The sequence below is a fragment of the Cyphomyrmex costatus genome, unplaced genomic scaffold, assembly GCF_001594065.2.
Source record: "Cyphomyrmex costatus isolate MS0001 unplaced genomic scaffold, Ccosl1.0 scaffold36, whole genome shotgun sequence".
NCBI classification, from domain to species: Eukaryota; Metazoa; Arthropoda; class Insecta; order Hymenoptera; family Formicidae; genus Cyphomyrmex; species Cyphomyrmex costatus.
The window spans coordinates 2,347,531-2,365,500 of record NW_017277774.1 but is presented as its reverse complement, the minus strand read 5'-3'; the positions used below and the strand labels follow the sequence as shown (position 1 = coordinate 2,365,500).

General features: G+C 31.7%; 3 protein-coding genes across 3 annotated transcripts; 2 read left to right on the top strand and 1 right to left on the bottom strand.

The window, feature by feature from the left end:
* Positions 1 to 2,814: 2,814 nt before the first annotated feature.
* On the top strand, positions 2,815 to 7,002 carry CREG (Cellular Repressor of E1A-stimulated Genes). Its single transcript, XM_018543056.1, has 5 exons — positions 2,815 to 3,202; positions 5,277 to 5,431; positions 6,036 to 6,155; positions 6,283 to 6,358; positions 6,726 to 7,002. Exons 1-5 carry the CDS (start codon positions 2,935 to 2,937, stop codon positions 6,884 to 6,886), a joined length of 780 nt encoding a protein of 259 aa, XP_018398558.1. The 5' UTR covers positions 2,815 to 2,934; the 3' UTR covers positions 6,887 to 7,002.
* A 1,345-nt stretch (positions 7,003 to 8,347) lies between these two features.
* On the top strand, positions 8,348 to 9,545 carry Gar1 (Gar1 ribonucleoprotein). Its single transcript, XM_018543080.1, has 3 exons — positions 8,348 to 8,489; positions 8,610 to 8,850; positions 9,264 to 9,545. The coding sequence occupies exons 1-3, from the start codon at positions 8,383 to 8,385 to the stop codon at positions 9,543 to 9,545; spliced, it is 630 nt and encodes a 209-aa protein (XP_018398582.1). The 5' UTR covers positions 8,348 to 8,382.
* Positions 9,546 to 10,410: 865 nt separating this feature from the next.
* Positions 10,411 to 14,516, bottom strand: Larp7 (La related protein 7). The gene is made up of 6 exons (XM_018542984.1): positions 14,433 to 14,516; positions 14,073 to 14,333; positions 13,620 to 13,966; positions 11,696 to 13,513; positions 11,450 to 11,558; positions 10,411 to 11,190 (listed from the first exon to the last, which is right to left on the bottom strand). The coding sequence occupies exons 2-6, from the start codon at positions 14,308 to 14,310 to the stop codon at positions 11,039 to 11,041; spliced, it is 2,664 nt and encodes an 887-aa protein (XP_018398486.1). The 5' UTR covers positions 14,311 to 14,333; positions 14,433 to 14,516; the 3' UTR covers positions 10,411 to 11,038.
* Positions 14,517 to 17,970: the final 3,454 nt, after the last annotated feature.

Sequence of the window (17,970 nt, the reverse complement as noted above, 5' to 3'; positions counted from 1 at the left end):
TATAACATTCTTTATTGGACAATATATTTTTATAGTTTAATATTTTATTTATTATTTTTTATTATATGTAAGATTTAAAAAATAACAAAAACCTTAATTTTGTGTATAAGTATTTTAAGTATTCAAAATATTTTATGCAAAGTTTCATTGCAATGCAGAGATTATTTTGTAAATAAACAAATAAATAAATAGTGTTATAAAATAACTAATCTCTGCATCACAATGAAACTTTATATAAATCATCTTGAAAATTTAAATTAAGTACTTATACAACAAAATTCAGATTTTTCATTAATTTATAATACACATTTCCAGAGCACACATTAAAAAAAATATTACTTCTTATTGCGATTAAAATAATTTTTTATAAGTTCTAAACCATCCGTGAATTTTTTGTAGATATTGCTTTTAAATGCGATCTAAAATAATCTGTAATTTTTTCATTATTTTGAAAATAATTCAAGTTTAATTCACTCCTAATATCCAGGTCGAATAACGTTGCATGGTGACATTCGCCAGTTAAAATCGTCTAATGCCGTTCACTATTCATAACACGGATTGTAACAACGTCCATGGTCGTGACCCGGTGTCTCAGTATTTCCTGAATGGGTGAATGGAACGCGCCAGGTGATGTTGGTCAGTATGACCCACTTTGTTTCGGGGTTTTGCCCTCGAATTGTGTAATTTCAGTTTCGCACGCGAAACCTCTAGAATCACAATCATGTTTTACGCGCACGATCATTTCGTCTTTAATTTAGGGTGATTTATTTGCAAAGCATGTAAACAATATGCATGTAAATGTCGAGGATATCAATATAGTATCTCTTTTTCTAAATGATAGATTTCCTTGACTTGTGTTTATGATTCGATACCTATTAAAGGTTTTAACTTCAATCCAGATCGAGAATTAAAAATGTGTTAAATTTATCAAAAGGTATACATGAAAGATATTCTACTAGTTTTACTGTTAGATTTAGCCAATCGACGAATCCATCGCATAAATATTGCATCGAAAAATGCTTTACTATTACTTGTGTAAATATAATAATTTTTCACAAAAGAGCAATTGTTATACCTTGATGACGTGGAAAAACGGTAGGGTCACGGACGGGTCGAGGCCACCCTTTGGTTTCTCGCAATTCCTGCTCTTGTGATTGTTCACTAATTCATCCACACACGATTTTCGATGTAACATCTGATGTCTAACTGAACATAGCAATCGCGTAACAATTTTGTGCTGTGTATATGTGATTTTGTTGTTGAAAAAATCGCTTCTTCCGTAGACGCAATCAACGTGGGTCAAAAACGATAAATCAGAGCCGCGGGAAAATGGTAAGAACGTAACCCTGGAAGAAGGTCGTATAACGACTGAACAGTCTTGTCGCCAGGACGGTAGCAGGAGGACGAAGAGATGGCAAGAGGACACGCGGTGGAGGAAGATCTCGCTCCAAATGACCCAAAGAGTAGGAGAACGCCACGGCCATCCGCGAGGTAAAGAAGAAACGAGGAAGCAAATGATTACAGAGAGACGATAGCTAAAACCCGGCATGGTATCCAATAAGATAAAAGGATAACGGAAATCTGCATTTACTTATAAACTGTGTAAAAGGCGGATGTCACGTGAAGACAACAGAAACAAGTGCTCTTCGTTCAAAATACACTTTCTATCAGACGTTTTTACAAAAGCCTTATCTTTATCTATTATACTACAACAACAAACCCTCATTAACCCATAGTATTTGAAAGAGCATCTAATTAAATAATGGTTTCTATATATCTTTTCTTTTTGTTAAACAAAACCTTACAAACATTTTCCAAAGATGTTTAAGGCATACGTAAGAATAATTACTTAATAATTTTTCTATATTTGTACAAGTGACGAAAATAAATCCAGATACGAACGGCTTATATCGTGTGTAAATGTGGACCGAAAATTTTTCCGTAGGCAAATATAAAATATGTATAAAAATAGCGCAAGAGAAAAAAATTTTAGTTAAAGTATAATATAAAAATATTTTGTTAAACTCAAACGCGAGTGTCTTGTGATAAAAATTTTCGCGTGTACTAATGACAAATTAGTTTTCAAAAATTTGCAATAGCAACAATAAGGGAGACTCTCTCTAACGAAGAAGGCATAAAAAGGGCGTGCTATCATGATCGTATTGCCGCTAATATTACCGTACGATGTTATGTATAGCGTGGGGTACACGGATATCATCATGTAGGTGTCCGTTCGCTGTTGCTGTTGCTGTTGAAGGATACAGAGTCAGGGGCGGAGAAACGGTACGTAGAACAGTTAGACGACGACCCACATCGAGCAGAGTGACTCGCAGCGGCCGGCGTACCAGTTTCTTCGACCTTGCACCACAACCAGGCATCACAAATGATCTAAAATTTTACGAAACCGTCGGGGGAACGATTCATTTGCCTTTTCTGAAAAATAACGAAATGTCATTCATATATATCATCAACCATTATGATATCCGGAGTTAGAAATTTTGATAGGGATTCCACTTCACGATAACTCGAGTTGTAACGAAGAAGATAACGTTCAGACACATCAAATACAAATTGAAGTCGATTTCTACTCGATATGTCTTGGTCCTTTTTCATATCAATAGCTTAAAAAAATATAACGCGATATTATGAGAAGATTAAATTCAAACAGAGATAATATCACGTATTAATTTGCTGAATGCACGTGATAATGATACGAGCTTGAGCTCGGATCTGGTTTGTTGAATCTGTTCTCACCGCGCAAGTCGCAAAAATCAGTCATCCGCAGTCTCCATTATTTATTGCCAAGTTTGTAAAGCGCGCGCAGTCAGTATTAACCACTTGTGAAGCGCACTTACTCCCAAGCTTCGCCTTAATTGAGCTGAGTATAGTCAGATAGTCTTGCTTAAGCATCGTGAAATACACATAGCGCATATCATGATGTCGCAAATCACGATCATCATCGCTCTATGCGTTCTACTGAGCGAAGCACGCAACTTTAATGAAGTGAAGGGTACATTCTGGAACAAAATTGAAGAGAACATTGAGGCGAGTAAGACAAAGGATGAGTTATACAAATCCGTCGAGTTCTCGACGCGTTCAATTGGGTTCGACGATGATCGAGAGGCTCAGCTGATAAGTCGTATTCAGACGTTGAAGAATTTACCACCGGCCGTAATGGCAAGATACGTCGTTAATCAAGCTGGTATATAATTGATGTGATCGTTAACACCTACCAAATAAATAAGTCAAAAGTTAATGAAGTTAGAACAATTTTTAACTTGGTTAATTTTAAATGCATTAACTTTTGATTTTACCTATATTATTTTATAAAAAACACTTTGATAAATAAAATATTGAACAAATATTAAAATCTCTGTAAGACCGTACAAATGATAAACACAAACAAGAAGATAGCCTATAACGGTCAAAGGTGGATCATAGTGCTTATTATAATTATGTGTGATTTATATATATTGCGGCGCGCGAGTTTTGGGAGGAACTACATACGCAGTATATAAAATAATTATAATAAGCACTATGATTCAGCTTTGACCGTTATAGGCTATCTTCTTCTTTTGTTTGTGTTTAAAATATTAAATTTACTTAATAATTCAAATTGTATCATTTAGATTTTAATCTAATTTAAAAAAGTCATATTTTTATTTTTAACTAATTTAATCTTAATACAACTTTTAACTTAATTTTTTGTTCATGAAACTTTTAAAGTAACTAAGTTAATTTTATAGATTTAACTTACAAGGGGAGGGCACATCCAGCATATCGCCAATTGAGATGAAAAAAATTCAGGTGATTCTTTGAACAAAAAAAACGAATGCGTGTTTTGGGATTTTTCGAGATAGGGCCCTGATCGGTAAAAAAAAAAAATTTAATGTAAGTAAAAATACGACATTCATAATTAATTTAATTACAAAAATTATTTCTTATTTTTCATTATGTACCAATTCTATCTTTAAAAATCTAGATTGTCTACTTCAATCAATAATTTCTTCAACTATTAATAATGTTCCATTTATTTTTAATATTGGTTACTTTAACCATTTCATATTGTAATTTCATGTGTATGTTGATAACATTAAATTAACCTCGATAAATTTAAATTTAAATTAATTTACTGTTACCCTGGTAGAAATTCTCTATAAAATAATATTATATTATATTATATAATATAACGGTCAAAATCTAATGTACATAATGAAAAATAAGAAATAATTTTTGTAATTAAATTAATTATGAATGTCGTATTTTTACTTACATTAAATTTTTTTTTTTTACCGATCAGGGCCCTATCTCGAAAAATCCCAAAACACGCATTCGTTTTTTTTGTTCAAAGAATCACCTGAATTTTTTTCATCTCAATTGGCGATATGCTGGATGTGCCCTCCCCTTGTTAGTTAACTTAAACTTAACTGTAAAAAAATGAAAATTAACTTATTCAATTTTGATAATTATGTATAAAATGATATAAAAGCTTATCATTAAAATTATATAAACTGAACACATTTTAATATATATTTATATAAAATATATTAGCACACATATACATATGCACAGAATATATGCTGATATATTCTATGTACATCTACAATTTTACATTACTATAAAATATATCTTTTATTAAGGAATGGTCTGTTTAAAATACTTTTGTTTTAACGCGTGCAGGTAGCTTCTATTTGATATACCTTATCAACATTTAATTAAATATTTAAATATTGTAAATGAATGTAAATTGTCGCGCGCACAATTTGCGTGTCATTTTGTCGAGATAATAATCGAAAGGCAGAAGTAAGATAAAAAAACACACTTGAAACAACATGTTAGGTATATATTAAATTATTATTGCGTTTCACTCATGCATCTTGTAGATGAAATATATATATATATACGCACAGTTATTTGCCGCTTATTTCAACAGAATATAGATATTTTGGTCTTACGCCAGACATATTTGATTTGGTATCAACTAATAAATAACTCGTCGCCGTTGTCAGATACAAACACGACAAAAAAAGACTGCTTCGAATACTCTCGTAAATATAAGAACAATGTTATTTTCAGAAGAGAACAAAGAAAATAAACAAAGAATTTACGAGTTTTCCTATTTATTCGAATCCATCTGAAAAGATTAGAATTGTAATTTGTTGCATAGAAAAGAGATATGGGTTTTACAAAAATGATTCAGCACTTTATGTACCATTAACGTACCTATTTACGCACTCAATATTGTATGGCATATATATTGATCTATATATTGGCAGATTGGGGAGCTGTAGCGACGATAAGCACAAGGAAAGATGTTGCAAGCTTTCCTGTTGCAAATTTGATCTCCATCGCCGACGGACCTATTGGAAATGGTAATGGAATACCGTACATGTACCTCACCCCTTTGGACTTTACCGCTCAAGATCTTGCTGTAAGTATTTGATAGCTTAGTTATATTCAGTGTTGGAACAGATGCCGTTTGAAAGGTATTTAGGTACAGATAGGTATTGCATGAATAAAGTATCTGAAAAATTTAGATATTTTTTAGGTACTTCTTTGATATTTTTAAAAAATTAAAAAGTTCTTTTTTAAAAATACCTTTTCAGCTTGAAATTATCAAGTTTAATATTTGATTATATTTCCACAAATACAATTTGCAAAATATGAAAAATAATCGCTATCATGTCACGTTTTGATATTTAAGAAAAAATTCGATTACTATCTTATCATACAAGTTACATTAAAGAAATTTTAATAACTGCATCTTATCACGAGATAAACTATAGCTTTAATTATATCAAATTTTGCTATTTGATTTGAAAATAAATTAAAAATGTATTTAATTAAATATATTTAATAAATTAATTTAAAACGTGGCATAACGGTTATTTTTATTACCAAATTGAAAAAGATATCTTCTTCAATTCTTTTTAACTGATATAAAATATCAATATACAATATTTTTTTAATAACTCTAACTCGTTGGCCTAATCTAAATTTTTGTTATAATTATATCAATCTCGCAATCGTTACAGAAAGATCATCGCGCGACTGTATTTGTATCATTAGCTCAAGGAGACTATTGTAAGAATAAAGGATATGATCCGATGGATCCACGATGCGCTAGAGTCCTTTTAACTGGAAAGATTAAAGCGGTTAGTAAATCATTCATTTATATATGCGCATTATTTTTGTATTTAAAATTTTAGTATTTGTATTCTTTATACTTTTATTTTTTGTATTTTTAAACTCGTCGCTAACATATTTAATTTGTTTGAACAGGTGAAAAACGAGAGTAACGAAGTCGTGAAACAATTATTTTTTGGTCGTCATCCAAAACTACAGAATATGCCCGCAGGTAATATCGCTATAAAGGATACATTCCACTTGGCCTTCACAATGCTCGCAAGCACATTTATGCTTGTTTAATATTTGACAAACAACAAAAGTGAAATGATTCTAAAACCGTCATGAATGTCAAATGGCTCGCAGCCTTATAGTCTCTCCGTATACTAAAAAATCTTAGTACATGAGATTTTATTATCCACTTCTATGTAGATTAACTTTTTATTATTCTCAGTTGTAACTTATACTTTTTTAACTTGTACTGTTATCTTTTCTTCTAATTCTATAAGAATTAGAAAAGAATACAAAGTAAATTAACCTAAGATCAAAATTGATCTACATCGATATAAATGGACTTATATTGTACCGTTTGTTTGTAGATCACGATTTCTTTTTCGCCGAGTTAGACATATCGACAATCGCCTTACTGGACAACTTCGGTGGACCGAAATACATTTCCGTTGATGATTACTTAAATACACCGACTATCCGCAGAAATGATCTACGTCGCAGAAGAGTTATTTTCAAATCTGTTGTTTAATAAATGTACTTTTTGTCAGATTCTGACAGATCGAATTCCCGAAGCTCGATATCGGGTCTTCTAGAAAGAAATTTTAAAAACTAATTAATAATAAATAATATTTTATTTATGTGTCTAATAATTTACATTGTCAAAAATTTGTGTAAAAAGTTAAAAATTATGAGTATTACTGGATTTTATTTTATTATAAATTTCATAATTAATTATATTTGCAGAGATTTACTTACATATAGTAATAAAATTAATATATGTAAAATCTCTCAACGAGTTATATTTTATTCTTTTATTTAGTTAATTAGAATATTTTACCTTATTCTCTGATCGGACAGGCAACTGATGTAAAATAATTTTTTTTAACTTAATCTAACGTATTTATGGTCGTGCTATTTTTGCATATGATATAAAAGCTTTATTTTTGTATGATTATTCGGGTAAAATTTCTAACATCTCATCATAAAGATCCATCGAAATATTTTATTGCTTTCCATAAATTCATTCTCATCGCGTACGTTCTTTTCTTTTTTCTATTCGAATAAAGAACTCTAATTCGCGCGAGAATAGTGATTTGTAATGTTCGCTATACGCATAAGGCCTGTTCTTTTTACCGAACTGGTACACAGAGTGCAATAAGTTGAAGTGAAACAGATATACGTTTGTTTCATTTCAACTTATTGCACTGTATGAACCAGTTCAGACAGTGCAGGCAAAAAGAACAGGCCTATAGTGATGAGTTGATTCCATAATGCGCATGCGCGCATTACATGTGGAAGCAGAAAATTATTCCATTTGCACCAATCGTACACTGAAATACTGAATTGCACTCAATTGCATCAAATTTGATTTACACGTGCAACACGTGTGGAACACGAATCTGTTACCCTTTCTTTCAAGATAGGAGTTTGACCCTCCTGGTGTGAGATTACTTAGAACTACTTAGTGGTATAAAAGGTATAAATTTTGCGAAACAATTTTACTCATCACGGAGTATTGCAATCTTCTGTAAGAGGTTATGCTTGGAGACACATACTCCAACAAGGCGCACAAGTTCGCATCTATCTACTACAAGTTTTGTTTTCTACCTAAAACTGTGTATTTTTAAAGACTATTGAAACGTGATCTGACCGTATCGACGTCCTATTATACTGTCCTATTATCCTATTATACTGAGGCGGGTGCCATTAACTAAGGAAGAAGAAGAAGATGTCTTTCCCAAACTTCCAAGAGAATATCTTTCCGCTTCTCATTCATCCCCATCCTAAAACTATTCGTCTACTTCTTGCTTTCCTTAAATCTAACAACCTTCTCATTTAATTTCCCCTCTCCGGTCTCTCTACCTAGGGACTTCTGGGGATTTGGTGCTCCAGTCGGTTCCCCGACTGCAACGTTACTTCTATCACTCGCCGCCTGTGGCGGCAGTGTTACAATACTGCCGATACTGGCCGTTTCGTCCATGCGCTCAGGCGGACGAGGTCATTCTACCGAATTGAATTGAGAAGATGTCTTTCCGTGGACGCGGCGGTAGGGGAGGTGGTGGTTTTAGGGGTGGCAGAGGAGGCGGAGGATTTAGCAGGGGACGTCCTGGTGGTTTCGATAGGAGCAGAGGGTAATTTCTTGAATATTGTAATAATAATTGCATAATATGCGTCAGACAAATTTGTCAAAGATTAGGTTAGGTTACAAAATGAAACTCCAAGGCATTAAATGTTTTGTGGTTCAAATTTAGGTATGATCAAGGCCCTCCAGAAACAGTGATGCCGTTAGGACATTTTACATGGACGGTAGAAAATGATTTAGTTCTTAAAGTCGACATTGAACAGGTACCCTTTTTCAATGCACCGATCTATACAGAGAATAAACAGCAGATTGGGAAAATAGACGAAATATTTGGGAACATTCGAGACTACTATGTGTCTATCAAGTTATCAGAAAATGTGAAAGCCTCTAGCTTCCAGAAAGATGCTCAGGTATTATAATTATAATTAAAGTTAGAAACATTCAAATAAAGAGTAGCTACTAAGAATTTCAAAATATTTCTCATACAAATTAAAGACAAAATCTTCAGATGATTATTTTTCTGATTTAAATTCAAGAATAAGGGTGTCAAAGAAAAAATGTTTTCAAAAATTTTGGAAACTACTAGAGTTATTTTATTGAATGATTGTTTAAAATTTTATTAAAACTTGAATGATTTTCAAAATTTTTTGGGAAAAACAATATTTTTCTTTTAAAACTTCAACATTCTATATCTTCGTAATTAAGCTGTTTCAGATATATTGTTATATGAAGCTTTTATCTTAAATTTATATGAGAAATTATTCCTTAAAATCTTTTAAAGTACTTAGGTCCAATATCATAACTCATGGTCTCTTGATTATAGTTATATATCGACCCAGCAAAGCTGTTGCCTCTTCAGAGGTTTTTGCCGAAACCTCCTGGAGAATCAAAAAGAGGTGGTGGTGGTGGCAGGGTCATGAAAAGAGGTGGTGGAGGCAGAGGAGGAGGTAGAGGCAGCAGCAGAGGATCTTTCGGAAGAGGAGGAGGAGGCGGTGGCTTTGGAAACAGAAGCAGCAGTGGAGGATTTAGAGGTCGCGGAGGAAGCGGTGGATTTAATCGTTCTAATTCAGGTGGTGGTCGAGGAGGAGGGAGAGGAAGATGGTAGATTTAAAATTAATATTAGAATAATATCTTATATACTATAATGATAAATATTGTAAATGATAAAAGGATTAAACATTTTATATAATTTATTCAGTTATAAGTTTGTCAAAATTTTTTTAATAATTTCTCTTGTACTCATAGTGATACTAATATTTACATACATGTACATACATATACACATATGTGGACTTATACCTAATTTCTTCACTTCCAGATAAGTTATGGATAACTTTATCCAGGAGATATCTCCACTGTATTGTGGGAGATATGTTCTAGATAAAAGATTATCTAGAGGTGAAGAAATTGAATATTATAAAAGAACAATTTGAAAACTTTGCAGCCTAACACAATGAATATTATATATCTTTAGGTTTTAAATTACTTTTAAACCAAATACCGATGAGAACATGCCGTAACGGTCAAGCTACATCTTGAGTACTTCTATATAATTACGTGTGAATTTATATATACTATTTGTAGATTTTTATTGCGCGCCAAATTTTTCTTCAGATTTGAAACACAACAGCACTAAATTACCACAGTAATACCACGAGTTAAATTGACTAATAATTTAAGAATTGTTAATATTCTATGCATTTTTAGATGATGAATAACGTATTAAAATCTGTAAATTGACATATTAAAACTGCAAATCATTAATTTTTTATTGCGAAAAATATTACCTCGGTCGGGAGTCAAACCCAATTCTCTGGCACTCCGATTTAAATTACTTTTATTTTTTAATATATTATGTACGCTGATGTACGCTTAACTTTAATGATTTTATGCATTGGAGTATATAAGATTTATTCATTGCTTGAAATTTTCAAAAACGTTTGCATTTAACAAGATAAATATAAGCTCAGTTTTTTTATTTCTATTAGATACACACACACACTGTACTGATGGTATTAGACACTGCACTAAAACTTTTCTCGCTTTCGTTAAATATTAAACGTATATATTGTACATATATCTCATATTTTTAAGTTCCAAAAGTATATATTAATTCAGTCACATCACAGAAAACAGATATATTCAGCATAGAGTTTATATATCCATCTTGTATAAGATCTATGATATTTGAATGTTGAAAAGAAAGAAAGCGAAAAAACTTAGTGCAAAGAATGCAGACAAATCTATAGATTCAAAAGCATGAAGTGTATATGAACTGATCAATGTTTGTTTTATCACATGACAAAGTGATTCGTGTGCTCGCATCCTTATGAATTAAAAATCGCGAAGTTTTCAAATTACCATCGTATTATAGGGAACATCTCTATCGAACACATCGCAAATTGGCTAAAGCGAAATAACACATTCTCATTGGTGGAAAAATGATACCGATCAGACAGCATAAAATATTTTAAAAATATTTTATGAATATTATGTATTGTCTATGAATGGTTGTGTCCGATTGGGATGTGCGAATTTGGGACGTACGTGTACACATGTACCTAATTAAGCTTTATAAAAGTTGAATAATACCATAAATTAATCTTGATCGAACTTTATACATTTTCCAAGTTCTTTCTCTGCTCGTTTAAGCAATTTATCGCGCCCCCTTTGCTTGACTCTTTTTTTCTTACTCAACTTTTCCATCCTATCTTCTGCTATTTTATCCCAATACAACTTCTCTTCATCACCTAGAAAATGAGCATATAAAGTTGGTAACAAATTTACTGTTCGTAATATGTAAATAAAGTTGGCGGCATACGATGCTTGTTTTCTTGTTGGATTTCTAGTTGGATTAGAATCTTGCCATCATATTGGCTGCAGTACCGACAGTGCCAGCATCGCAGCCAATACAATAGCAAGAATCTAATCTAAGCAGTAATCCGCAGTGGGAAAACAAGTATCACGTGCCGCCTTATTCTAGGTAAAATTTTCTAAATATATTTTTACCTTCTAAAATAGTTAAGTGTCTTCCTTCATAACTCTGCTGTGCGAATGTTTGCGCAGCTTCTGCTGTATCGCATCTTACATAAGCTTCACAAGAATCAGTTGTTACATCTTATATATATATATATATATATATATATATATATATATATACACACAATTTCTTATATTTTTTAAAATAAAGTTTTTATTAAAATTAAAAAGTAACATTTAATTCATAAAAAAAATTTTTTCTATGAATGAATGTACCTTGAAACTCTGCATATCTGTGCAAGGCTCATCCATTTCGATTTTTACTATAATTCCTGGCACATAATTGACGCGTCCATAAGACTTTTCTTCAAGTTTACCATTATCATTTTCATGTTTTAATTTATCATGCAATGTATTAGTTTGTCCGATTTTATCATGATATCCATTTTTTATAATTCCATCTCGTTCCACTTCAGCTTTTCTCAAATGCACCTTTAGTTGTTTCATTTTATATCGTTGCAAATCTAAATATCTATTTCTAAGACGTTTCCAATCTAATTTTGCCATTATTTGCAATCCTATCTTACTATAAATATCGTTGTCCAGAATTTTACTTCTTTTTTTCCTATTTTTTTTCTTTTTCCTTTCATCACTAGTTTCCTCGATATCGCTATTTCTCGCACCAAAATCACTTGTAGATTGTTTTTCAGTTTGCACTAAAGCATTTGCCTCGTTGTTCTCATCGCCTTCATATGGATATTTCAATTCTGTTGATTTATTTTTATTTGAATTTGTCGCTGATTTTTGACATTCCTTTTTTACCGCTTCTCCACTGTTGTCTTCCGTAGTGATTGTATCATTTGTCGTAAGTTTCCTCTTCTTTTTTTCTGTAATTTTATTGCGATTTTTACTCGGAATCTCTTGATTTTCTGTACTGTTTCCAGTGACATTGCTGTCCCTTTCGTCTTTAATATATAATTTTTCTGGAGTAAGCTTCCTTTTCTTTAAGCTTTGTCGATCATTATTATCTGCTATATCTGTTTCGTTATCGTAAGCATCAGTCTTATCTTCGGATTCTTCTTTTGGCACCTTTTCTTTCTCATCTTGCTGATCTATTGTACTTTGATCTAGAGTTTTCCTTCTTTTTTTGACTTTAATGTCACTTTCATCTGAAATAAGTGATTTTTCCGTGGTATATTTTTCTTTCTTTGAACTTTGTCTATCATTATTATATGCTATATCATTATCCTTATCTTCAGATTCTTCTTTTGGGATTTTTTCTTTCTCATCTTGCTGATTTATTGTACTTTGATCTACAGTTTTTCTTCTTTTTTTTACTTTAACGTCACTTCCATCTGAAATAAGTGATTTTTCCGTGGTATATTTTTCCTTTTTTGAACTTTGTTTATCATTATTATATGTTACATTATTACCACAAGTATTATCATTGTCTTTAAGTTCTTCTTTTAACACTTTTTCTTTTTCATTCTGTTGATATGATATATTTTGATCAATGGTTTTTTTCTTTTTCTTGACTTTAATGTCTTTTTCTTGATTTTCGTCTGTAACAAATAATTTTTCTGAAGAATATTTTCTTTTTTTAAATTTATGTCTGCCATTGTTATCTACTGCATCTGTTTCATTATCAAGAATATTATTCTTGTCTTCGGATTCAGATTTTAATACTTTTTTTCCTTCATCTTGATCTATTATACTTTGATCAGCAGTTTCCTTTTTCTTTTTCTTAACTTTAACATCACTTTCGTCTGTAACAGATTTTTCCAAAGAATATTTTCTTTTTTTTAAACTTTGTTTGCTAGTATTATCCCCTATGTCCATTTCATGCATGTTGTCTTTGGTCTCGGTTTCTTCTTCTTCTGTCATCAATCTCTTTAAACGGAGTCCTTTACGGCTAGTATTCTCTGTTTCTTCATTAGATGCCTTTTCGTTTTCATTATCTTTCAATCTTATCTTAACTTTTGAATTTATTACTTCAACTGCTGCATCTTTATTAGGTTCATCAAATGTTGTTATACTTAATAACTCATTAGGAGATATATGTGATGGCAAAACACATCTTTTTTTCCGGAATGTCTATAAAATAAAATGTAAACTATAACATGTCACCAAGTGATGAAAGACATACCTTCGACATCTGTAATTATATCTGGCAACCATTGACAAGTACTATTTCTCTTACCTTAATACATTCTAGAGCACTACTAGGCTTATCGAATTCTACAAATGCAAATCCTTTTATCTTCTTGTTGCTCCTATAACGTGGAATCGAGACATAGTCTACTGATCCATACTTAGAAAAAATAGATATCAACCAGTCATGATCAGCATCTGGAGGTAAATTTTGTACATAAATTGTACACTGATCAATATCTTCTTTCTTCTGAATTGGTGTTAATCGACAGACCTTTGTACCATCCTCTGATACTTTTAACATAGTCGATCCGTGTAGAGCTTTAGCTATCCTGTTTGTATCTGTGGTCAGCTCACGTAGCTTATTAAATCTTGTGAATATTTCAAGGTCCACATCTAAGAAATTAGAATAATTATAACTAATATTTTGATTTAACACAATTAAAAAATATATAAATTAAAGGCTTATCTTGACTCAAAGTGACAAAGAAGGAATACTTACAAGGATTTTCTTTCAAAAGTCCTGACAAAAAACGATCCTTGTTCAAGTTAGCGTCACTGAAATAAAACTCCATCTGCTTAAGTATTGCGGCATGCAACGCTTTCTTTCTCAGCCTTGGTTTACCACGCGAAACGCCTGGCTTGTTGTTGCGTTTAACTGTATCAACTATTGGCTCCTGTATCTGGGGAACCGGTATACTTTCCGAAGCTAATTCCATATCTGATTCCTCCATCACCATTGTATTCTCAAAAGAGCATACACCTTCTCAGCAAAATATAGTGTTAACGTACTACGAGAAAATTTAGAAGTAGTGTTCGAGTTAACATGTAGTTTTTTATATAATATTTTATTTATACTCACCAATTGTTTACAATGCAAGTTAGATCACCATCAATCACGATACCTTGTGAAGAACGCATATAACCACGTTCTCATTCCGAAATGCCGAACAGACACAAGAATTATAGCGTTTTCCACTGGGAATTTAAAAAATACTTTTTGAATATGGTATGCTGATTGGGTAGCACGGCGCTAGTGCTGCACCAGTTTTCCCAGTCGAAAACGCTATTTTAGACACTAGGCGTGAGGTCTGTTCGCGTTGCATTCACTCAGGGGTGCGTTCTAAAACTTAACTATCAAGTTGTCAACACTGCGTATCTTTTATCCTTGTTGTTCATTGAATGATAAATACTAGATGATACTAAAATATTGATCTTTTATTGACATTAATTCCACAAAAAACATGTATACATTTGATATTTCACACACATACACACATTTATTTAAACATTTTATACCAGAAACGCGCTGAATGTGTGAATTAATCAGTCTTAAATAGATTTTAAGTATACTGGTATAAAAAGATGAGTGATTTAGATTCGTTGTAACAAGTTCCTTCTTAGCAATAGCTAAAATAAACTCATTACTCATACCAGAAACGCTACAAAGTATATTAGCAGATGTCTAATTTAAATTGGTAAGATAAAATTTAATTTTAATTAAGCATTCTAAATGATTACATTCTAAAACCACCCAGTCATAACGAAGATAATTTTAAACTGGTCGAAAACACATCGGGACAATGATTTTGTTTTAATCATGGTGGAAGTAAACTTCCACCATGGTTTTAATTTCCTTAAACGTAGTTTCATTGTTCATAAACATACCAATGGATCTTGCCATCAACAGTATTTCTGAAAGGTGGAATTTTATTTCAAGGACACGCAAGGGCACCCATAAGAATTTTTAAATGCACTGAAGTTGGTCTTAGAATCAACTTTCACCTTTGATAGCAAGATTTACAAACAGAAATTTAAGATGCCCATGGATTCGCCATGAGTTCGCATTGGAGAGATTTGAAACTAAGTTACTCTTCTTCTTTAGATATGTAGATGACATCGCTACTGCGGTATCTCACCACTTAATTAATAAATTTCTGGACATTTTTAACTCACTACATATCAGACTATAATTTAGAATATGCAGGAGATAGATTAAATTTTTTAGATGTCATATAATCATTAATGTCAATGGAATAAAAGTTTAATTTATATCACAAACCAACTTTTTCAGAAAGGTATCTCAGTTTCTTGTCTCTTCACCCCCTTTCACAAAAAAGAGTGTTCTAATAAGCATGGTGGATACAACATTCTTACTATCACATCCTAAATACCAAAAAAAAAAATTTGAGGTTTATTATCGAAATCTTTCTGATTAACGAATATCCTATCAAGTTTATTTTTGACACTGTTAACTCTTGGCTAAGATCCTTATTAAAACTAAAGACACTTAAATAAACAGATTCCACAGAACCAAAGAATGATGAGAAGAAAAAAAGCCACATGGTTTACAATTCCATTTTTTCCTTGCCTTTATGGAAAATTTAAAAACATTACAAAAACAATAATGTTAAATTATCTTGATTCAGTATAAATAAACTCAATAGGATTATCAAGACACAAAAGGATGTCCTTCCTCACGATTCCAAGAAAAATATCATATATAAAATCAATTGTAAAGATTACAATGCCTCATATGTAGGACAGACAGGAAGAAAACTAAAAACAAGAATTGCTGAATATCTTAATATCGATAAAAAAAAACCGGTTTGTCATTACAGAACACAGGATGCAATTCAAACATGAATTTGAATGGGAAAACACGTGCATAACGAAATCAATTATAAGAGATTGATTTCTCTAAAATGCTTCATATCAAATTTCAAAGCTAATGAATAAAATATCTGACACTAAATTTTTGCACCATGCTTATACGAACATTATCAACAAAATGTAATATAACATAATCACTTTTAATATTATTTTGACTATATGTACTTTTAACTTATGACAACTTTCTACTTCGTAACATTATTTTGACATCAATCAACACATTTATTTAATTTTATAACATCTATTAGATGTAAGTAGAGATACATGTCAAGAAATAAAACGTTTTGTCTTTATAGAGAGTCCATGAATATAATAAGTTAAAATTAAATTTTAACATGACATATATCTCACACATCTATAGTGTTTATATCTTACATCATTCCAATATTACATTCATCACAACACAGTTCTTTTGATAAGTTCGTTAGTTTCATCTATATGCTGAATAAAATTATGAGAGTGAATAGCAAACGATAAACGATTATATTTTATAATTTTAAAACAATGATAATTATCATGATAATCATTGTTTTATAATTTTTACCGTCTCTACAGATTCTAGTATAAAATGTAATTATAATAAAATATAATCTCGTTTGTAGTTCTACTATACAATTTCATAATTTTATTCCGCATACAGATGAAACTAACACAAGCTTGTCAAGAGAACTCGTGATGAATATAATATTGGAATGATGTAAAAGATATAAAAACTATATAATACTTATAATTTAATTAGTTATAACTTAATACACTTACAATTTTATTCAGCATTAAGACACATTCAGCGCAACATGAAAAAATCAATTCTTATTATTTGGATTATCCAACTTACTAGAAGGAATCAAAATTAGCTTAGGTATCATGCGGTGTTAAGAACTTGTGTGCTCTGTATTGTAGTTGGACTACAATATTCTATTTCCGCCTCTGTGACGAGTTTGCAGATACTCAACTTGATATCCGTTTGCGCGTTAGATGGTAATTTTTTCACAGCCTGTGCCATGCCATCAAAAAATAATTCTATACTCTTATATTCGGGCGCTAAGTAAAATTTTTGCTTCCCGTTTTCTTTCTACATATTTTTTGCTTCTTTCACAATCATATACGGTATGTCAGGTAATATGATGTTAACTGGTATGTTAGATAGTACTCTAGGATGTGCTCTAGGACGTATTCTAGGAGGTACACTAGGAGGTACACTAGGAGGTACACTAGGAGGTATACTAGGAGGTACACTAGGAGGTATGCTAAGAGGTATGCTAGGTGGTACGGTAGATAGTACGGTAGATGGTAGGATAGGTGGTAAGCTATGTGATACGCTACGTGGTATGCCACGTGGTACGCTACGTGTTCTTTTCTCAAGAATAGGCTCAATCACTGTAATATCACTTACATTTAAATTATGGATCTTCAAGGAAGACCTTGTTGTTCTTTTACAGCTAGGTGATATTGGAGAAGTATTTCTGGTTTTCAATCGTTTCGTAGGTGTTTTACGATTCTTTGACCGTTTTTGATTAATATTGTTCACATCCTCCGTAGGAATCTCTTGTACAATCACCACTTCTTGAGCGACTGTCTGTTCATTACTGTTGCCCAATATTTCTACTGTTCCTACTGTTTCTATTATTTCCAATGTTTCTAATACTTCTATTGTTTCTATTGTCTCTTCAACGGGTTCTAGTATAACTGGATCAGCTGATGTCTCTTCAAGAACTGGATCGGCTGAT